Source organism: Ambystoma mexicanum, chromosome 2q (genome assembly GCF_040938575.1).
Source record: "Ambystoma mexicanum isolate Mex_15411 chromosome 2q, UKY_AmexF1_1, whole genome shotgun sequence".
Taxonomy (NCBI): Eukaryota; Metazoa; Chordata; class Amphibia; order Caudata; family Ambystomatidae; genus Ambystoma; species Ambystoma mexicanum.
In genome coordinates, this window is record NC_090924.1 from 1,029,599,466 (window position 1) to 1,029,618,274 (window position 18,809).

The 18,809-nt window shown below is 40.4% G+C and overlaps 1 protein-coding gene across 5 annotated transcripts in view; it reads right to left on the reverse strand.

The window, feature by feature from the left end:
• ADAM22 (ADAM metallopeptidase domain 22) overlaps positions 1–18,809 on the reverse strand; it is a 1,877,697-nt gene that overhangs the window by 807,247 nt on the left and 1,051,641 nt on the right. For all 5 annotated transcript variants that reach the window (XM_069648369.1, XM_069648368.1, XM_069648372.1 and 2 more), the window contains exon 8: positions 14,784–14,854. In XM_069648369.1, the coding sequence (XP_069504470.1) occupies positions 14,784–14,854 (71 nt within the window). The remainder of the gene's footprint in view (positions 1–14,783; positions 14,855–18,809) is intronic.

The window sequence follows — 18,809 nt, forward strand, 5'->3', positions numbered from 1 at the left end:
TGGTGTCAGAATGCACCCTGTTGATGTGCTATTCAAACACATCTCTCGAGTACCAAAGACCTCGGTCAGCATAAGGAATAAATAAGTCATCACGTACCTGGAGGATTTCTCATGATGTACTCATCACACTAAATGATCTCCCCACCAGGGAAATAAAATGGACCTGGATCAAGGGAAGAGCTCTGCTCTCATACATCAGGGATAGAAGTTGACCAGGAGTTTTATTCAGTTCCACAACCATTGCCCAAGAGAGAGGAGTCAAGCATAACATATTCCCTTGGGGCAGGTTGCTCAAAGAGTTTCATGAGCGGATACTGCTCTGGAAGGATCATTTGCCGATATCTGAAGCGAATTAACACCTGACAACAGGGTGAATTTGTTCAAGACTATGACGGGAACCCTGAAACAGGTCAGATATGGATACCTGGCCCTCACAAAATGTATACTCTTACCCTCAATATCATGACCCAGCTTACAAAGAAAGGTACTAAGGTGAGACGTATCCAACAAATATCAAACATGGTCAAAATTAGAAATGAGACTGAACCTGAGCATTTTCCTTATTCTAAGACACAAACAGAACAAACAGGTGAAGCGCTTAAAGAACAACAAGAAGACAGGGACTGCCACTAATGAATGTTTTAATTATATTCACGATTGTGTGCTTTCCATGGGTGATCAATGCCAGAATGTGTCACAGCTTTATAAAGCTGGATACTACTAACAGTGTTGGTAATGCTCAGTGGTCAAAGAAAATACTGTTCTAGTGATCTCTGGCCTGAGTTAATATGCCACCTTCCCTCAGTGGTTGTTTTCTCTAAGGCAACACAGCTTTTTAAACTCTCTTTGGCTCTTTACAAATCGATAGAGGTTTTAGAAATTTTCCATCCAACTAAAATCTGGGGAAGGTATTATGCCTTTCTGCATTTCCCACAAAAGGTGTCAGCTTATATCTCCTTACTTCAACATGGAAGGACCTGATGATCCTACTCTTCAAAGAACACCTTGCCATTCGTTGATCACTCCACTCAACACTTCTTCTCCCCCTCTGGAGTTCCTCCCCTTGCTCCCCTTACCCATCATAGATACTCTGCTATCTCTGCACCCTACTAGTAAACACTGGGATGTGTGCCCTTTCTACAGTGCTCTGCTGCTTCCCAGCTACGTCTGTGCTTTACAAATCGCATACATACACATACATCCATAATCAGACTATGGAAAAAACATAGTCTACAAACCACATGATTAAAAAATCAAACTTAAAACATTGTTGCTTTCATGTTCTGAGGACCAAGTCTCCTACACGTTGGCCTCCATGAATTGGCATCCAGTGTCTAAACCTATTTGTTTAAGGTTAATCACACACATCTTATTTTCATAGGTGAAAACAACATCAGACAAATCACCAAAGCAACCAAGTTTGGAAGATATAGGAGATCTTTAAAATCATTTTGTTTTTCAGTTTATAGCTTTGTGTATGTTCTTCAGCACCTTCTTTCTACCAGGGGTAGGAAGGGCAGCACTATTTTGAATGCAGCACACAGTGATGGAGAGGACCTACGTAGGCTGCTCAAGGAAAATGATTGTATAGGAGTTCTAGACCTGCAATCAAACCTATTGCCAAAGTCTACACATCATTTTTGTGACTGCCCAAAGTATAGGTTTTCAGATCTCTGCGACAGAGAGCTATCTGAGGAAAAATAATAATGATTTTAATTTCAAATTCTGCTTATTTATATCACAACCCAAATCAATACAGTCAGTTATATATCAGTGAGTGTTGTTGTTGAAATACTTTATTTTGGACAGACATTTTTTCCTTAATAGTACACACATCAGCATAAAGAAATACAATAACATACAACCACTTAGTCAGAGGTAATGAGAACATTAAAATAGATTCAAAATTCTCTTTGCTTAATGCTCAGCAGAGGATTAGCAAGGCCCAGTCCTCCAGCTAGACATGTTGGTAAAATGTAAGATGCATGTCTGGTCTACCTTGAATAAAGTGTGTGTTACGTAATGGAACATTAGGGTAGTTTTACATAATGTTACAGTTGTTCAAAGAAAACACTTGAGTGAAATACATTACAACAATTTTATTAAAACATCTCTATGCTTTAGTGCTCTATGAAGAAATATTAGCAACGTCCATGCCACCACTTTAGTTTGCTAATAGAATAAACTGCATGGCTGATCTGCACTGATTAAAGTGCATAAGCTTAACAGAACATTTAGGGTAGTTTGCCTAATATTACGGTAGGTCGGACAAATAAATACAAAATCCATCAAATCTTCATTGAGTGCACTACATAAAAAACACCTATGGTCTCTCTCTATGGTGGGGTTAGCTAGATACTGTTGCTGGTTACCCCTCTCAGTGGTAGCAAGTTAAATCATTCTCTTGTGATAAGGGAATGATCATGTTTGAAATGAGACCAAATAAAACATTCTGAAGTGTTATCTATAGTGAAAACAAAATATGTACGGTTAGCTGGTTTAAGAAGTTCTTTATATTCCTACTCCATACAGAGTTGCAGAGTTAAATTATGTATTGCTGTGTTTGCAGTTTTCTGGGAAATTAGGGAAGGATTGGAATAAATATCACTTTTTTTTCAATGGAATCAATAAGAAATTAACTTCTGAGGCAAGAATATGACTTAAGACACATCGGTGAGTGTTGCCTTTTTGTTTACCCAGGTCCTAAGCCATTATTTGACTCGAACTTTCACTAATTTGTCAGACACATTCTCCATTCCTAATTTTTTGTGAGTTGCAAAGGATGGGGTCAAAAATGGGAGGCAAGGAGTTGCTTGAAAAAGTAATTTTCTACGGTTTGTAGACTAATTAAGGGGTATATTGCCCATAGGCCTAAACGTAAGTAGCTACTGCTTTGCTGATTATTGTACAGATTTTGAGAATCATTGCTATGGGTTGAGCTGTAAAGGCCTTTGTAATTCTGGAAATGGTGCCCACGGTCTGGGACATTTTCAGCTTTTCTATGTGTTTTGTCCCTCGCAAAGTGGGGGTAACCGATATGCCCAGATAATCAAAATTGTCACATACAAAAATTGTGTGACTGCAGATACGGAAAGGAAAAAGGGATGTGTTGATTGCCTACGGGGTGGATGGAATACAAGCATGGGTGATTTAGATGCGTTTATTCCTAGATCCGAATTTCCCAGGAACTCCACTTTGGCATTCATTAGTTTCTAAAGAGATTCCGTTTTACGAACGATAAGAACTGTATCATCAGCATAAATGAGAATAGGAAGGGACATTCCCCCAAAAATAGGGACGTCCACAATCAATTCAATTAACTATTTATGTATAGGGAAAATAAAAGTGGAGCCATGATTTGACTGGAAAATAAGGAATACAATGGCCTTTGGGACCTGTTCTGACACAGGCCTAGTTTTTCTCAAGTAATTTGGGAAGAATAATTACCAGCTCTGCCGGGTCTCCCATATCCTTTATTATACTCCAGAGTTTCCACCAATTAACTTTGTTGAATGCTAAACTGGCCTCCATAAATGCCATATATACATTTTCTTTTAGATAAATAGCATTTGCTATGAGAAGGTATAGGTTAAGGGTTTGGTCACATGTATCTAAACCTTCTCTAAAGCCCAATTAAGTAGCTACTAAGATATCTTTTTCATCAACCCAGGACTGTAGTCGGTTGAGTATTACTCTGCCAAATATTTTGAAGGTGGAATCCAGCAGAGAAATCGGTCTATAGGATCTTGGGAGGCTTCTTGAGCCTTTTTTAATAAATGGGGCATATAGTAGCTTTATTCTATGAATGTGGGTATATGCCTGAGAGAACAATATTGTTAAAGCATATAGTCAAATGTGGAGCCCAGAAATCCTTAATTCTACGAAAAACGAAAAAGGTCTGCAGGGATGCTATTCGGTCCTAGGGATTTATTAAGTGACTTTTGTAGTACGGCATATCAGATATCTGAAAGAAAATTATACATGAGCCTTTATTTATTTCTAAGTTTGTAATTTAAAGTGAGTACTCTGTATTGCGTTTCAAACAAGCACTTTTCTTTTATGTTGTTCTTATTACCTTTGAGTACCAGTAGATAATTTATTTTAGTAGAGTTCACTCTTTATTTGCACTACGGATATCTTGCACACTATACCCTTAAATCTTCTTTTGAGTATTTCACATTTTTCTTCAAAAAAACTCTTGCTTGTTAAACCCAACTCAGTTCCTTGCCATATCAACAAAATATAGTCAATGTATATTAGCCATTTTCTTTTATTGGGTGTATTGTCTGTGTTAATGTATGTTTCTTGTATATATCCCATAAATAGATTGGCTAGTGAGGGAGAACATTTTCGAACCCATGGATTCTCCTTTTAATTGTTGGTATTCCATATTATTGATTGCTTGATTGATTGATTGATTGATTGAGGTATTTGCATAGCACTTGTTTCACAAACTGAATTGAATCACAGCGCGGATGTTAGACCTGAGAGAGTAGCACAATAGGTTTATGGCGTTGTTAGCACTCATTCTTCTCTATCAAATAGTATTTCTCTTGTTTATTTAAACAGGTGGATTCTTTATTTTTTTCGAAAAGCTGGCAGAGCCTCTGTACTTCTTAGATTGAGTGTGAGGCAGTTCCAGAGCTTTGGCCCAAAGACAGAGAATATACAGTCTCCTCTGGACACACATTTAGTGGGTGGAACTATTAGCAGATGCTTATCTCTTGATCTTAATGATCGAGTTGGTTGGTAGCGATGTATTTTTGCCACCAGATAACTGGGGGCTATGTTGTTCAAGCATTTAAAAATGATACATCCTATTTTAAATTGAATCAGATCTTCCACCGTCAACCAGTGGAGTTATCGGCGCAGGCCTGATATAGGTGTTGACTTTCTTACTCCAAACACCACTCTGAATGCTGCATTTTGTGCCTTTTGTAGACCATGGATTTGATTGGCAGGTGCTCCCATCAATAGACTAGTTCAATAGTCCAGTTTGGAGTTTATTAAGGCCCCCACTACTTTAGCTTGGTCTTTTTTAGGGGCGTAGAACGGTGCCTGTCGGAGCAGCTGTAGATTGTAAAGGGCGGCCCGAACTTTCGCCGTCACCTGGCTGTCACAGCCCAGGTTACTCTGCCATATGCATCCCAAATTCTTGATTTTGGATGCGTATTTCAATTCTGATCCGAGAAAATCCAGTGCAGGAGGGCACCTGGTTTCATTGGTTAGATGTTTTGGGCCAAACAAAATTACCTCTATCTTATTTAGGTTAGGTTGGAGCCAGTTTGTATATATCCAAGCTTCAACTTCATTCAGGCACTTACCTGTGAGAAGGATTCCTCAACATTGTTTAGTCTGATGAACACCTGCATGGCATCTGCATATGAATGAAATCTGATATTGTGTCTTCTCAATATATCCATGAGAGGACGTAGATAAAGATTAAATAGCAGCAGCGATAAGGATGATCCCTCCGGGACTCCGCAACACTGCCGGCAAGGACCTGAAAGAAAGCCCCCCAGTTTCACAATTTGTTGTCAACCTGCTAGAAATGAGTTAAACCATATAAGGATTAATTTGTGGCGATTTTTCGTAATTTCATTGTAGGTTAGTGTGGCATACTGTTTGCCATTGTCGTCGGTAACAATTTCAAATGCATTTTTTGGAAGTAAACACAGTCCTTCACGACCACAGCGTGCAAAATGTATTTGTAAATTGAACCACACCTTGAATTGTAGAGTTTGAGGATGTTGAATATTGAAAATTCCAGAAGTATGCAATTTTGCCATATCAGGGTAGCTGATTGGATTTTTGTGTTGAGTAAAATCCTTTCCATCTCGCCGGATTTGTTTGATTTTTGCAATGAAGACATTGTTGGCTGCAGTAAATTCAGGAGAGTGCATAATATTAATTTTACGGCTGAAAGGTGGATTATTCAAATGCCGATTTATACCTGATCGCAATGAAATCAAACTTTGCGGTTGATATTCAGTGCCTTGTGTTGTGCAAACCTCACCATAAAATGCACGGAGATATTTAGCAATTGTTTCAATGGGTTCCATTGCCCATTTGGTAGCATTTTGTGTATTTTGTTCACATCTGTTTAATTCAAGTAAGTCAAGTTCCAGAGGAGAAATTACTTGTTGCCGAATTGCAGAAGCTTTGGCAGTCATTTCATTCATTTGAAGTAATGTATTTGATGGAAAGGTTAGTCCTTTTTCACTTTCTGCATCCTCTTCCATAAGCCACTCCTCGACAGTTTTGTTTCCTGTGAGATCGAAGGATATTTTGCCTTCCGCGTTCATGTTTAATGAGGCGTTTTTGAAGGTTTCGGGTTCCGGACAGTCAACGGAGACACTGTTGGTTTTCAGGAAAGGATTAGTTTATTATATTGCGGACAAAGGAGCTGCAGACCACAGATTACTGTCGTCGGAATTGAGGTAAGCATAATCGGTGGACAAAGGAGCGTCAGACCGCAGATGACTGATGTCGTAAATCAGGTAAGCGTTTACAGTACCTGGCATGCGCTGGACGCTGTGGCGTGGACGGGAATACCGTGTGGTATGGCTCGGAAATGAGCCAATCACCACACTGTATTCCCGTTCAGCCGCACGTGGCGGGTACTAATGTTGGATAGGAAGGGCTTACCTGCTCTTATCAGTTTACAGGCAGAAGCGGTGGCAGAAGCCATCACGTTGATCTGCTTATTGAAAGATAGGGTAGAGTCCAAATAGAAACCCAGGGTTTTGACCGCGTGAGCGGAGGTGATTTGATGGTTATCAATGTTAAAAGTGGAATAGGTAGGACACCGTTTTTTTAGGGTAGAGGGTGTGCCAAGGATAATGATTTCAGTTTTGTCGTCATTCAGGCATAGTCCGTGAGTGGCCATCCATGCCTGGATGATGAGATACACCCTGTTCACCAAGGCCAAATCCTTGTCATAATCACCAGTAAGTGGTAGGAGAATGTGAGTATCATCTGCATAATTAGTGTAGGTGATACCAAGAAGGTCCAGATCATCGAAAAGGGGCTTCGTGAAGATGTTGTAGAGTGTGGGAGAAACACAAGATCACTGGGGCATGCCGCATGTGATGGGGATGGAGTCTGCTGTCGCTGAGGAGGAGAAGACTCTCATGGTCCTATTATTAAGGAAGGATTGGATCCATGCTGTGGCTTCTTCAGAGAAGTGCGCAGCCATGTCCAGATGCCTACAAAGGACCTTGTGGTCGACGAGGTCGAATGCAGCTGATAGGTCCAGAAGGAGGAGTAAGGCTGGTTCCCTTGATCCCTCAGCTCGTCGATTTGTGCCTTTAGGCCTAAAAGGGCTGTTTCGGTCCCGTGCCGAGGACGGAAGCCAGACTGCCGTACTCTTAGCAGGTGATTAGTTTCTAGGTGTTTCTGTATTTGTGAGTATGCCACTTTATCTATGATTTTTAGGAGGAATGGCATGGTGGTGATTGGGCGGTAATTTGTAGGTATGGCTGGGTCTAGGGTCTGTTTTTTAAGCAGTGGGAGTACCCAAGATTCTTTTAGGTTACTTGGTATAGACACTGTTGTGAAGGAGGCGTTGATAAGTTTTGAGATGAAGGGAGCCAGGTCTCTGGCTGTGTTCTTTATCAGTTGGGCTGGGCATTGGTCTAACTGGCAATTTGATGGTTTGAGTGACAGTATAATTTTTTCAGTCTCAATAATGGATACTTTAGAGAACTTGAAACGAGGAGTGTCAATGTTGTTTTTGGGAGGGGTGATAGTTATTTTGGGCATGGTATCCAGACTAAGTGAGGATTTTTTCTTGGCAATTTTGGATTGGAGTGTTGTCACTTTGTTAGCCAAGGCTTGCTGAATATTGGTGCACCATAGTTTGTCTTTGACACAGTTGTCTGACACTGGGATGGGAGATTCTATTTCCTTTAAGATGATGAAGAGTTCCTTCATACTAGAGTTGGCTTGGGCTATTCTAGCATTGTAGGTTTCCCGTTTAGCCGACAGTATTTCCTTTTTGTAGAGGATAGATATATCCCTTAGCATGCTTTTATTTTCTCACGAGGGTTGTAGTTTCCATGCAACTTCACATTGCCTTTTTTTTGGTACAAAGTGTTTTCAGGTGGGGGGTGTACAAAGAATTGAGGTGGGCTTTGGGTTTGCTTTGTCTCATTTTAAGTGGTGCAATTGAGTCCAGTGCGGAGGACATACTTTTGTTGTACTCATTTACTAGAGGTCAGGGTCCAGATTGTCTGGTAGTGAATTAAGTGTGGGAAGGATGAGTGGGAGTAAATTATTCGGGGTGATGTTTTTCTTATTCCTTTTCGGGATGGGTGGTGCTAGCTGGGCGATGGTAGGAATAGGTCTATTGGTTTCTAAAGCAAATTTTATAAGGTGGTTGTCTGTCCAGATTTGTGGGGAGATCGATAGGATGGAGGCGTTGCAATTGTGGTCTGCCACCCAATCGAGTATCCTACCTTTGTTGTGGGTAGGGTGAAGCACTCTTTATGGGAAGCCTAGTACAGAGAGTAGGTTAGCCACTACTTGCATGAGGGTCATTTAGGTCGTTGAAACCCAGGTTGACATCCCCTAAAAGGGTAACCTGTGATGTTTTTTTAGGTTGTGAGATAGAATAGTAGAAATGTCCTTCTCGAAGGTTTCCAATGGGGCCTGGAGGTCTATAAATCAAGTGGATGGTGAGGGTTTGAGAGTTGTTAATAACTAGCTTGGCTGTAAGACTTTCACAGGATTTAGTGTCGTTAGATGGAGCTAGCCTGGTAGATAAGCTAGATTTGACAATAAGGGCTATGCCGCCTCCACGGGCTTCGCTTCTATCTGATCTTAGGATGGTATAACCATTTGGGATAGCTAACATGATACCAGGTCCTGCAGCGGCATGAAGCCAGGATTCCGTGATGGCCAAGAAGTCAAGGTTTTCGGTCTGGATGTGTAAGAGGATTCAATTCAGCACTACAGCCAAGTCAACGCCTAGTCTAGAATACTGAATGAAAACCCTTATTGATATATCTTTATGTCCAGTTCATGCGTTCTGGATGACTACCCCTATATAACACCCCTCCCTTGGAATCCCCCTGACCCCACTGAGCCAAGAAGTAGTTCTGTTTTGCAAGTTTAAAGGTTTATTTGATAATTTAAACAATATATATTATATCACGCTTTATAATAAATTAATAATTGAATAGCACACTTAATCTGATATGATAAAGATTAACAACGGAGAATCTGGCACTAGCACACCTCTTTATAATCACTAAGGAGTTGACATGAAATGGATAAGGTAGCAACAATACTTTTATGGTTTCAAATGGATGCAATGTGGAATGAAATGCAGTACAGAAAATAACTTGATAGGATTTCAGCAAAAGACAATGTAATCACTTTCTTGGACAATTCACCCCCCCCCCTTTTATGCTATGCAAGGAAATGGAAGGAAGGCACACAGTTCTCAGAAATGCAATCAAATGTAATTCAGTTCACCCCAGCAAGCTTAGACTACAGATCGGAGTTTTAAACACAGGCCCAAAATGCTTTTATATGTGCTGGCAATGAAGTGAAAAATATGCTAAAATGCTTTTAATTCCCTCTAGAGGTTCAGGGTGAGTGGTATCAAGTTAATATTAGTCCAGGCTCACTTTAGCAATGATACAGGGATAGTTTTTATGAGGCAAACGATTTTTTTCAGAGGAAAGCAAAAGCAGCTATCTTTTGCAAGTGGAGAAATTTTCAAATCGCGGCAAAATTCGCGAATGCGTCTGGTGCGATTACAGAGGAACTACAAGGACTATCACTATCGTTTTGGGGTCCTAGGAAAGCCTAGGATCTCAGCTTCCAGATGAAAGTCTCTAGCACAAACGGTCACGGAGATATGAGCGATTAAATAAAGGTCGTTTTTCAGATTTGAAATTTTAAAGTTCAAAAAGACAAGTGCAGCTTGCAACTAGAAAATGACAGGTGACAGCTTTACAAATGACAGGTGACAGTTAGGAGGCAGTTCTACTTAGATTAAAATAGCTTGGATTATATTATTTTAACTAAGAGATTGGTTCTGCACAGTTTTCTAGGTACTCACACTATATTCTTGAGTTAAATGGGCCTCGCCACGGATCTGGTCAGGTTTTAGACTGGACTCTGGTCTCTGCACTTCACAGTGATCTGGGTCAGCTCTCTCTGGTTCTGCTAACAGTGGTCTGGATCAGCTCTGCTCTGCTGGTCTGGTCTAGGTTTCTGGTTCTGGATATTTGATAGATTTGAAGTCTCTATGTCTGCTCTCTGAAGGTTGAGGGAGGTAAAGTATGGATTTTCCCGGCAGAGCTTCCAGCTGCAAATGGATTTGAAGGTCCCTATCCGTCCTGTCTGTCTGCTTTTATGTGTTTTCAAAATGGGTGTGTGTGCAGCATCACTAGACCCTACCCCTCTCCACTTATCATTGGCCAAACTTTCATTTCTCCCCTGATTGGGGGAGCTAAATTGTGTCAGAGTGATGTCATTTTACAGCCTGCAGAAAGTCCACTCCTCCTGTCAACTTGCACACAAATCTAGATTTGAACCAAATACATATTTGCAGAGGTACATATTGTTTTAAAATTACACGCACCCCTCACATATCACAGGAGGTATACCCTGTTCAAACTCTGCTCTTCCTGGGAGCTTGCATTCAGAAATGGCAATATTTTGCACTTTTTAACTGGTTTGCAATACCGGACATTACCCCACATTTTGAGTAATATCCTCTTTTCCGCTAAAACCCCCCTGAACATGCCACCGGTTCTAAAAACCTCTTAAAATGTGGGCAGAAAAATCACAAGAATTATGGTATCATTTATAAAATATTCACATGTCCGCTCTATGAATGATCCATCTTTTTAGAGTTATGTTCTGGCCCCAAAGGGGTGTGGTTTCCCCCAGCACAAGGTTGAATTTCTGGTTTTTCCAGTTCTGCCAAGCCAGCTTGCTCTCACAGGCAGTGCTCCTCCCCTTTACTTCCAGGAGGAAGCTACTTTTACGGCATCTGCAATAAACCATCTGCCTGAGTCAGGACAGGGCTTTGTTCAGAGCTCCTGTATTCTGTGGGGGTTCCCCTTAATTCAATTATCAGAGAGATGGCATATCCTTAGTGTGGCCAGCAAAAGGCAGATAGGCCTGGGAACACAGCTGTGACTCAAGTTTCACTCCTGATGGGGGTGGCTGGTGGGCAGAATTCAGTTCCTTAAGCCAGGTTTCAGATAAAATGTCACTTTTTGTTCCCCAGTTTAAGTCAAGACAATGTTTACATATGCAGCTAGAATGCCGATTCTAAGTTTAAAACTATGACATTTAAACAATTGCAACCTATGTGACACTCAAAAGTAGGTCACTCATTTCTTTTAAACATTTAGATTTTTAGTGTCTTTCAGTCCAAATTTACTTAAACTGCTGAAATCCACAGCTCAGCCAGTCTTGTTATAAACCTTCAAGTCACTTCAGAATATAACTTTACGTTGGATCCACCTCTCAGTAAGTCTTTCTTTGGCTTGCCTTGGGTTCATTTATTCAGTTTTCTACAAAAAGTAAAATCTGGTATTGTTTTAAAATGCCGGCTTTTGGATAGTGGTGAGTACTGGTACTGCACCCCATTTTGGGATTTAAGAAATGAATTCCCCACAATTCTAGGTGGCTTTTGGCAATCAGCATTTCCATTCCCAATGGTTTCAGGCTACTGTGTGGGTAGTCCAATGGGGTTTTTAGGCAGTGCCCTTCTGTGCCCATAACATCGGCAAAAATGAGTGGCAGCCTATTCTTCATGCATTTCCCTGTGCATTTTCTGGGAAGCTCTGGCCATCATGATGTTTTCCATGTCAGTACTGCACAGTTTTGAGGTAGGGCTCGGATGCATGGGTAAATACATCCCACAGATGCGATCAGCAATCTCAATGTCATGGGCAATCATTGATCTGGCGTTAATTAAAGCGCCTTTTAAGTGGAGGGTGGTGGATGTGGGTGTACATGAAATTTCTTGAGTTGTGGCAGAGGTGTGCGTGAGGGCATTCTGTGTCCTCAGGTGTAGGCTGTGTGGTTTTTTTGTGCCCCTGTTGGGTGTAGTCTTGCTACGGTTTGACGTGGTCAGCGTTCTAGCACGTGGTTCATATAGTTTTGCAAGTCTGGCCCTTAGTCTAGCATTTCTAGATGTGGTGTTGCATGGTTTGGACTCAAATATAGGGAACTGTTGGTGTTCTTCAACCTGGTCATTACGACTAGTCAGCGGTTGGGATTGAATCTGTGTCATGGTGCGGGAGAGGGCCAGGAGTTGAGAGGTAGTGTAGTCAGTGGTAGGGGCTTGAAATCAATAACACTGCACTGAGGTTAATGTAAGACATGCTGAACCGCTGGTGATTAATTGGAGAATACATCAGGGATCTCTTCTGAAAAAGTCTGTGAGGCTAAGTAATCTTAATAATTGTGCTGCTATTGGGATCACAATGACAACTAGATCATTGATCATTCTGTTTATCCTATTCCCTTGTTGGGAACAGGCAAAGACATAGGCCAAGGACACTGCCTCCACACTGAAAGGCGAAAGGACCTATTGAGTCTCAGCCTCATGGTAGGCAAATCCTTCTAATGAGAATCTTCCGTACTGCAACTCAAAGTCTGTCTCCCCTTCACCATGTGGCCCTGGCATTCTCTTTGAGGGCCCAGGTTACATCATTAAAAGCTTACTGCATAGAATCCAAGTCTTGTCCTTTTCAAATTGCCAAACTGTATTTTCTATGAAAATCGGTATCCGTTTGACCTTAAAGTTCAGTAAAAATATCAAGAGTCAACAAATCGTTCTGCATTCCTTGATCCTATGAGTTGTAAGTACATCTTTAACATACATTGCATGGTGTTGGAAATGATTTATTGGGTTTTGGCCCTCATCAGTTGTGCAATGTTTTGTCTATAGCACAGAGTACCTCCTTGAAGCACACTCTCAAACATGCATTTTTGTTATCTGCTTCCGCTACCCCTTCCCCCCACCCAGACTCCCCTTTTCCACATATCTGCTCTCCTCCCTACCCCAAACCCAATTACTTGTGCTGCTCTGTCCCTCATTGGCTCCAGGAACAGGACTGTTCCTGGCACATCTCTGCCATGCGATTAGCCACCATGGAAAGGGAGAAGGGATTACGTGCAGTCCCTTCTCCTGTTCCCTGGTGGCCATTTTCTTTGTTTACTTTTTGTAAGCATTTTTTATGGCCACCATGGAAAGAGAAAAGGGACTACGTGTAGTTCCTTCAAAGGAGAAGGGACTCCACGTAGTCCCTTCTCCCTGATCCATGGTGACCATTTATTTTACTTTTTTTTCTCGACTTGAGAAACAGCTTTCACACCATTTCGCAACTTGAGAAAAATGACTATTAGTACCCTGGTACAATGTGCTGGGGTATTAGTAGCAGTATAACCCTCAGAGAGGGGGCATTACCAGTCTGGTAATGCCCCAGGGCTTACGTTAAGGATTCTATTGCTTTAATAGATGACAGATGCTAAGGAAATGCTGCATTCTGCGAAGTGGGGTCTCAACTTGTTCAATGAACAAGAAAGCAGATGCAAATATGAATGCATTGCTCCATTCCGGGAAGTCGTGTACCAAAGCATTCAATGAGAGAATGCACTTATATTTACAAGGAAACAAAGCAATCTAGGAAGTAAAGGAAAGGTTTGAAAGCATTCTGTGAATGAGACAGAAATTGTAAATAAGGAGTAAAACACTGTATTCTGAGATTTGAAGGGAAAGTCCAAAAGTGTTGTTTGAATAGGAGAGCTAATGTATACAATGGTAAAACACTGCATTCTGGAAATTACATGTGAAATCCCAAATTGTTCTTTGAAATAAGAAAGAAGGTAAATACAAGGACACAACACTGCATTTTTGGACCTAAATCAAAGTCTGTTACCACTCTGCGATAAGAATATCAAAGTCTATTCTGGAAATTGAAGGAAAAAAACACAGGCATTTTGTGAATAAGAATGAATCTGTACATGCCTTAACATGTAACAGTTTGACCATTGTACAGCGAGTTGTCGATAATGTGTACAAAGAAAAACAGGCTTTATCTAATCAACAGCATTAGAAAATGTACAATTTACAAGAGGGTTAATCATTTTTAATACAAGTTATGCATCAGCAATTATCATCCTTTCTTTCATGTCAAGTAATCCAAACATATTCTGCCACTGCCACTACTCTTGCCTGATTATGCAGTTAATGCATTGTTCTTATTTGCAAAAGTTCTAATTTGAAAATGTATCCAGAAGGTACGTGGGGAAGGCTACCATTAATGTATATACAGTGATGTATTTTCTTCATTTTCATTAAAACAAATTGTAAAAACAAGCATCTGATGTGCCATATTTACTGATAATTGATACCATTCCGATGCCTCTATTGTGTAAGCCATAACTGATTTAAGAACCTTTCCTGATGGGGACGCTTACTACATGCTCTCTCAAAATTGTATTTGATAAGTACATCGCTGCTTATATACATTTTGTCGCTCCCATGGCTTAAAATGTATTTGTTGATGCTATAGTCTACCTTTTAATGTGCTTGATTTGTAATTTGACTTTACCAAACAGCACCCCAAAATATGCTAATCTTGTTTTATTTTATTTTGGAATTCACCAAAATAATCATAGTACATAAACTTGCTAAATGACAGTTCTTATAATGCAGCTCAATGTCCTTAAATATTGTTAACTACAAGATGACCAAATGTGGAATTTGTAAATTACTGTAACTCTAAATGCTCCCCATCACTTACCTGTCTCTTGTTCCTTTTATGTCTCGATTTTAGTAGTATCTGTGTTGATGTGTCATTCATTTGCAGAAATTCTAGACAAAAAACACAACCATTATGTTGAATACATATAATGCCAAATGAGCTCCTACTTTCATTGTGAGAGACTATGCATGTGTTGATACATAGCTCAAATGTGGTGTTATAATGAAATATGAAAATTAAACATGCTTCTGTTTTATAAAGGCATTCTGTACACATAGGCTTAAAGAGACAACTTTACTTTCTGAGAGGTAAGCCTATGTGGAACAGTCCCAGAAGAAAAAATCCCTCAAAATGCATTGGGCCTCATTCCGACCCTTGCGTTAACCATGGCGCCGGTATTTTTCCAACTCCGCCATGGTGAATGGCGGAATTACCGCCCCATTCCAAGGTTGGCGGGGCAGTAATTCCCCATTCACCATGGGCCCTTCCCCATTCCCATTTTTGCCCCCATAGGGCTCAATGGGAATGGGGAAGGAGGTAATTACGGTACCATAAATTACGGTACCGTAATTACCTCCAAGGTCCCTTTGCGGGTTCGTTTTTTAACGCCTGCAAAAAGCAGGCGTTAAGTACCAACCCGCAAAGGGAACTCGGAATAGGGCGATAAGGGTTTAACAGCACCGGTCTCGTTACCGGTGACCGTTAACCCTTACCGCCCTACTCGGAATGACCCCCATTGTCTCAGAGGGTGCATTCTAGCAACAACAAAAGAATAATGTTAGTAGTATGAACTCACTTACAGTATATGCTTGAACTTGACCCTGACATTGTACAGTCCTGCAAAGGGCAGTCTCTTGAAGGTAACAGCAATATAAAAGGTAGTCTCTTTCAGAAGGGAGGACACCATATAGGAGGATACTGCAATGCAATCCCCTCATACTGGACACGTTTTATAATGTACAAGCATAAGCCACATTGAAAATCGGTTTGCTTTTTCATAAAATGATGATATAAGGCCAAGCATACAGATTAAATGTTTTATTGATGTTTGGTGGTCTGGTTCTTAAAAGCTGGTGTGGTCACTGGCCACAGGTGTGTTCGTTTCTTCTTCAATTTCAGTGGAACTTTGGTGTTAGAACATAATATTTGGTTGTTGGGTGTACAATCTCATTCTCTATTTAATCTGGGTATTTGGGTTTTGGTTCCAATTATATTGTTTGTCGACCTGCATGATTTTACAGACAGCCTCTTTCTCAGAGCTATGGGGAACATGGACAACATAGGGGAATTAGGGATAGGAACTTCAATTCCAAAAATGCAATCATTTTCCAGTTTCCTTGACTTGGTGCACAACCTCTCCCTAAGAGGTATTAGAACTATGGACTTGAATTCCAATAGTGCAGCACTTCTGCATGTATTTAACTCTCCAGACAACTTACCCTCGGAAGTATTATAAATATTCACTTCAATCCCCACATTCAACACTGACTCTCACAAGTTCTTCGTTAAAAATCAACATACTTTGTGCCTGTCTTTGGTGTTGCAATAGGACTTTTTATGCATTCTCCTGATCACTACTTCTCTGTCTTAGTCGATCTCTCCACTACCCATGTAATCTTAGCGGCCCAGGCTCTTTAGCTGTTCACTACTCTTGTTCACCCTGGCATCCCACTGGCAGCTCTGCACCTTGCCACTCCACTGAATGAGGATGCCACCATGCCTCTTTGATACTGCTTACTGCTTTAGTCTAAGATATGGGAAAGTATTCACCAGTCTCCACACACACTGTAATTCTGGTTTCTCTTGGGCCACACACAGCTTGGAAAATTAAAACTTGCTTAGGACTCCAACAACTCCTGCTGGCAAGTCTTTTGTTGTAGTCTCTATTCTTTTTTGTTTCTTCTGTTTTTATCATGGTTCTGGTCATATGAGACAATGATGGCTCCCCTAGATATCTTAATGAGTTCTAATGACAAATCTTCAAATTAGGCATTCCTGTCAAGCAGCCAATAGCAGAGAATGAGATCTTAGAAATACTGCAATAGGATACTACCATTGACCAGATGTGAGTTAATTGCTGTGATCATTTAGGCTCTCGAAAAGTTGATCCACTTTTGGAAAATTTGAAAAACAAGACCGGGGATGAGGTTTAATTGGACCCACTGGATTAATGGGATTACGTGTGACGTGTATAAGAAGTCCACAAAGTGTGCTTGGTAATGAAATAACACTCCTGCTGAATGACTCATGATTTGGTTGAAAACTATTGAGGAATGAAGGGACCTTGTGTTTATTTGCTCATACCCTTACATACAGGCAAGTTCAATTAAGTGGTGCTATGGAAGCAATGGCATAGGGTGTTAATTTGTCATCATAAACAAGATTGTTGACCATATGTTGACCTCTGTGGTAGAATTGGCATTTAATGTATGGAAATGACCCCTGTAGGCAGATAGAAGTCAACCAACAATGCTTTCAAAAGACCAAATTAACTTGTAAAAAAAGCATGGTATGAATGCAGTGTATAGAGTTGGGTGTATGTACATATGGTGAAATGCAATATGTTTTGTACAACAAATTGTTTTTTCCAATAACAAATATCAATTCATTGTTTAAATATTTTACCTAAATTGTGAATTAACAGATTTAAGATGAAAATATATGTAAGCACCAAGGATTACTGTGTGATATAGGGTTTAGTATAATGAGTTCCTTTGTAATGAATGTTGAATTTTCATTTTTAGTATAAAAAAAGTACACAAACTTGGCCCGACAGTATGCACCCACCTCCCTTTTTTGTTTTTAACAAGTCACAAAGATATCAGACTGGCATATGGTAGATCACTGCATGGCTGTCCTGCGAAGGACAACATGTCATACATAAAAAAGAAAATAAGTAGAAAAATTGATTAGAACTTCTTTTAAACAACAAAGTGGTAATATTTAAATATGGCTTGAAGAAGTATTATATGGCCCTGTGATGTCTATCATGGAATACACCACTGTTTCCCAACATAAAACTTAACTGCTTCAGAGATTTTCACAGAAAATGGCAGACATGTTTACAGTTAGAAAGAGCAACATCTGACTTGAGCTTCTTGCAACATAGCAGGATTGTATTTACTGTGGGAAGTGGCAATAATTGAAGTCACAGAAGAGTGCATGGAATTTAAATGTATGTGGAAATTACCAAAAATACTATATCCCAGAGTCATGGGCCCCAGCGAGGAGGTGCATTTGGTACTGATAATTGAAATAAAGAATGTAATACACCAACATCCCACCTTCCCGAGTCCAACCTTCACATAGCATTTAAACCAGTTGTTGCATGGGTAGGCTGCACCAGACTTTAATTGCAGACTACTAGAAGAATTAAAAAGTTACTAAAGCCACATGCAAAAACGTATAGCAAGAGTAGGTTCTGGATTAAGGAAATGCTTGTTTCATAGGTTGGCCATGAGAATTATGGCATTGGAGTTAGAGATCTGAGGCTTTCTGTAAGCGATGTATCTGACTATGAATATCTAGCCTCGTGTGTTATATTGATGGTCACTACCAGCCTATAGTTTGATTTTAGGGTTCATAACTGGTTTATGATTTACGCTGTTGGTTGATATTTTCATTTAAATTTGTGGATCATAGCTGGCCTATCATGACACTGTTACTACTAGCCAATTACTCAATCATTTGCTGTTATCTGTAGGGCTGCATCCACTAATCCATCCTTTCAATGCACATTTAAATCTTTGCTTTCCTACTCACCAAAATATCATTATCCTTCCGATAGGCTTCCATGCACACTGTGTGGTTCATCCACTGCACCTGCCCACCACATTCTCACACCTCTTTTTTCATCCTTCTGCTACTCGCAAAAGGGACTCTGCCTACATTACCTGTGGCAATATTGCTTAGTGCCCATGGCTTCCCTATTGCCTTGACATTGTCCCCTCCTTCAATCCGACCTTTGGACTATGATATTCAAAATCACTCTGCAACAAAAGGTCTTTCCTTGCTCACTTATTTGTCTCCCACCAAGCAGGGATGTCATTTTGGGGTCGCCAGGGG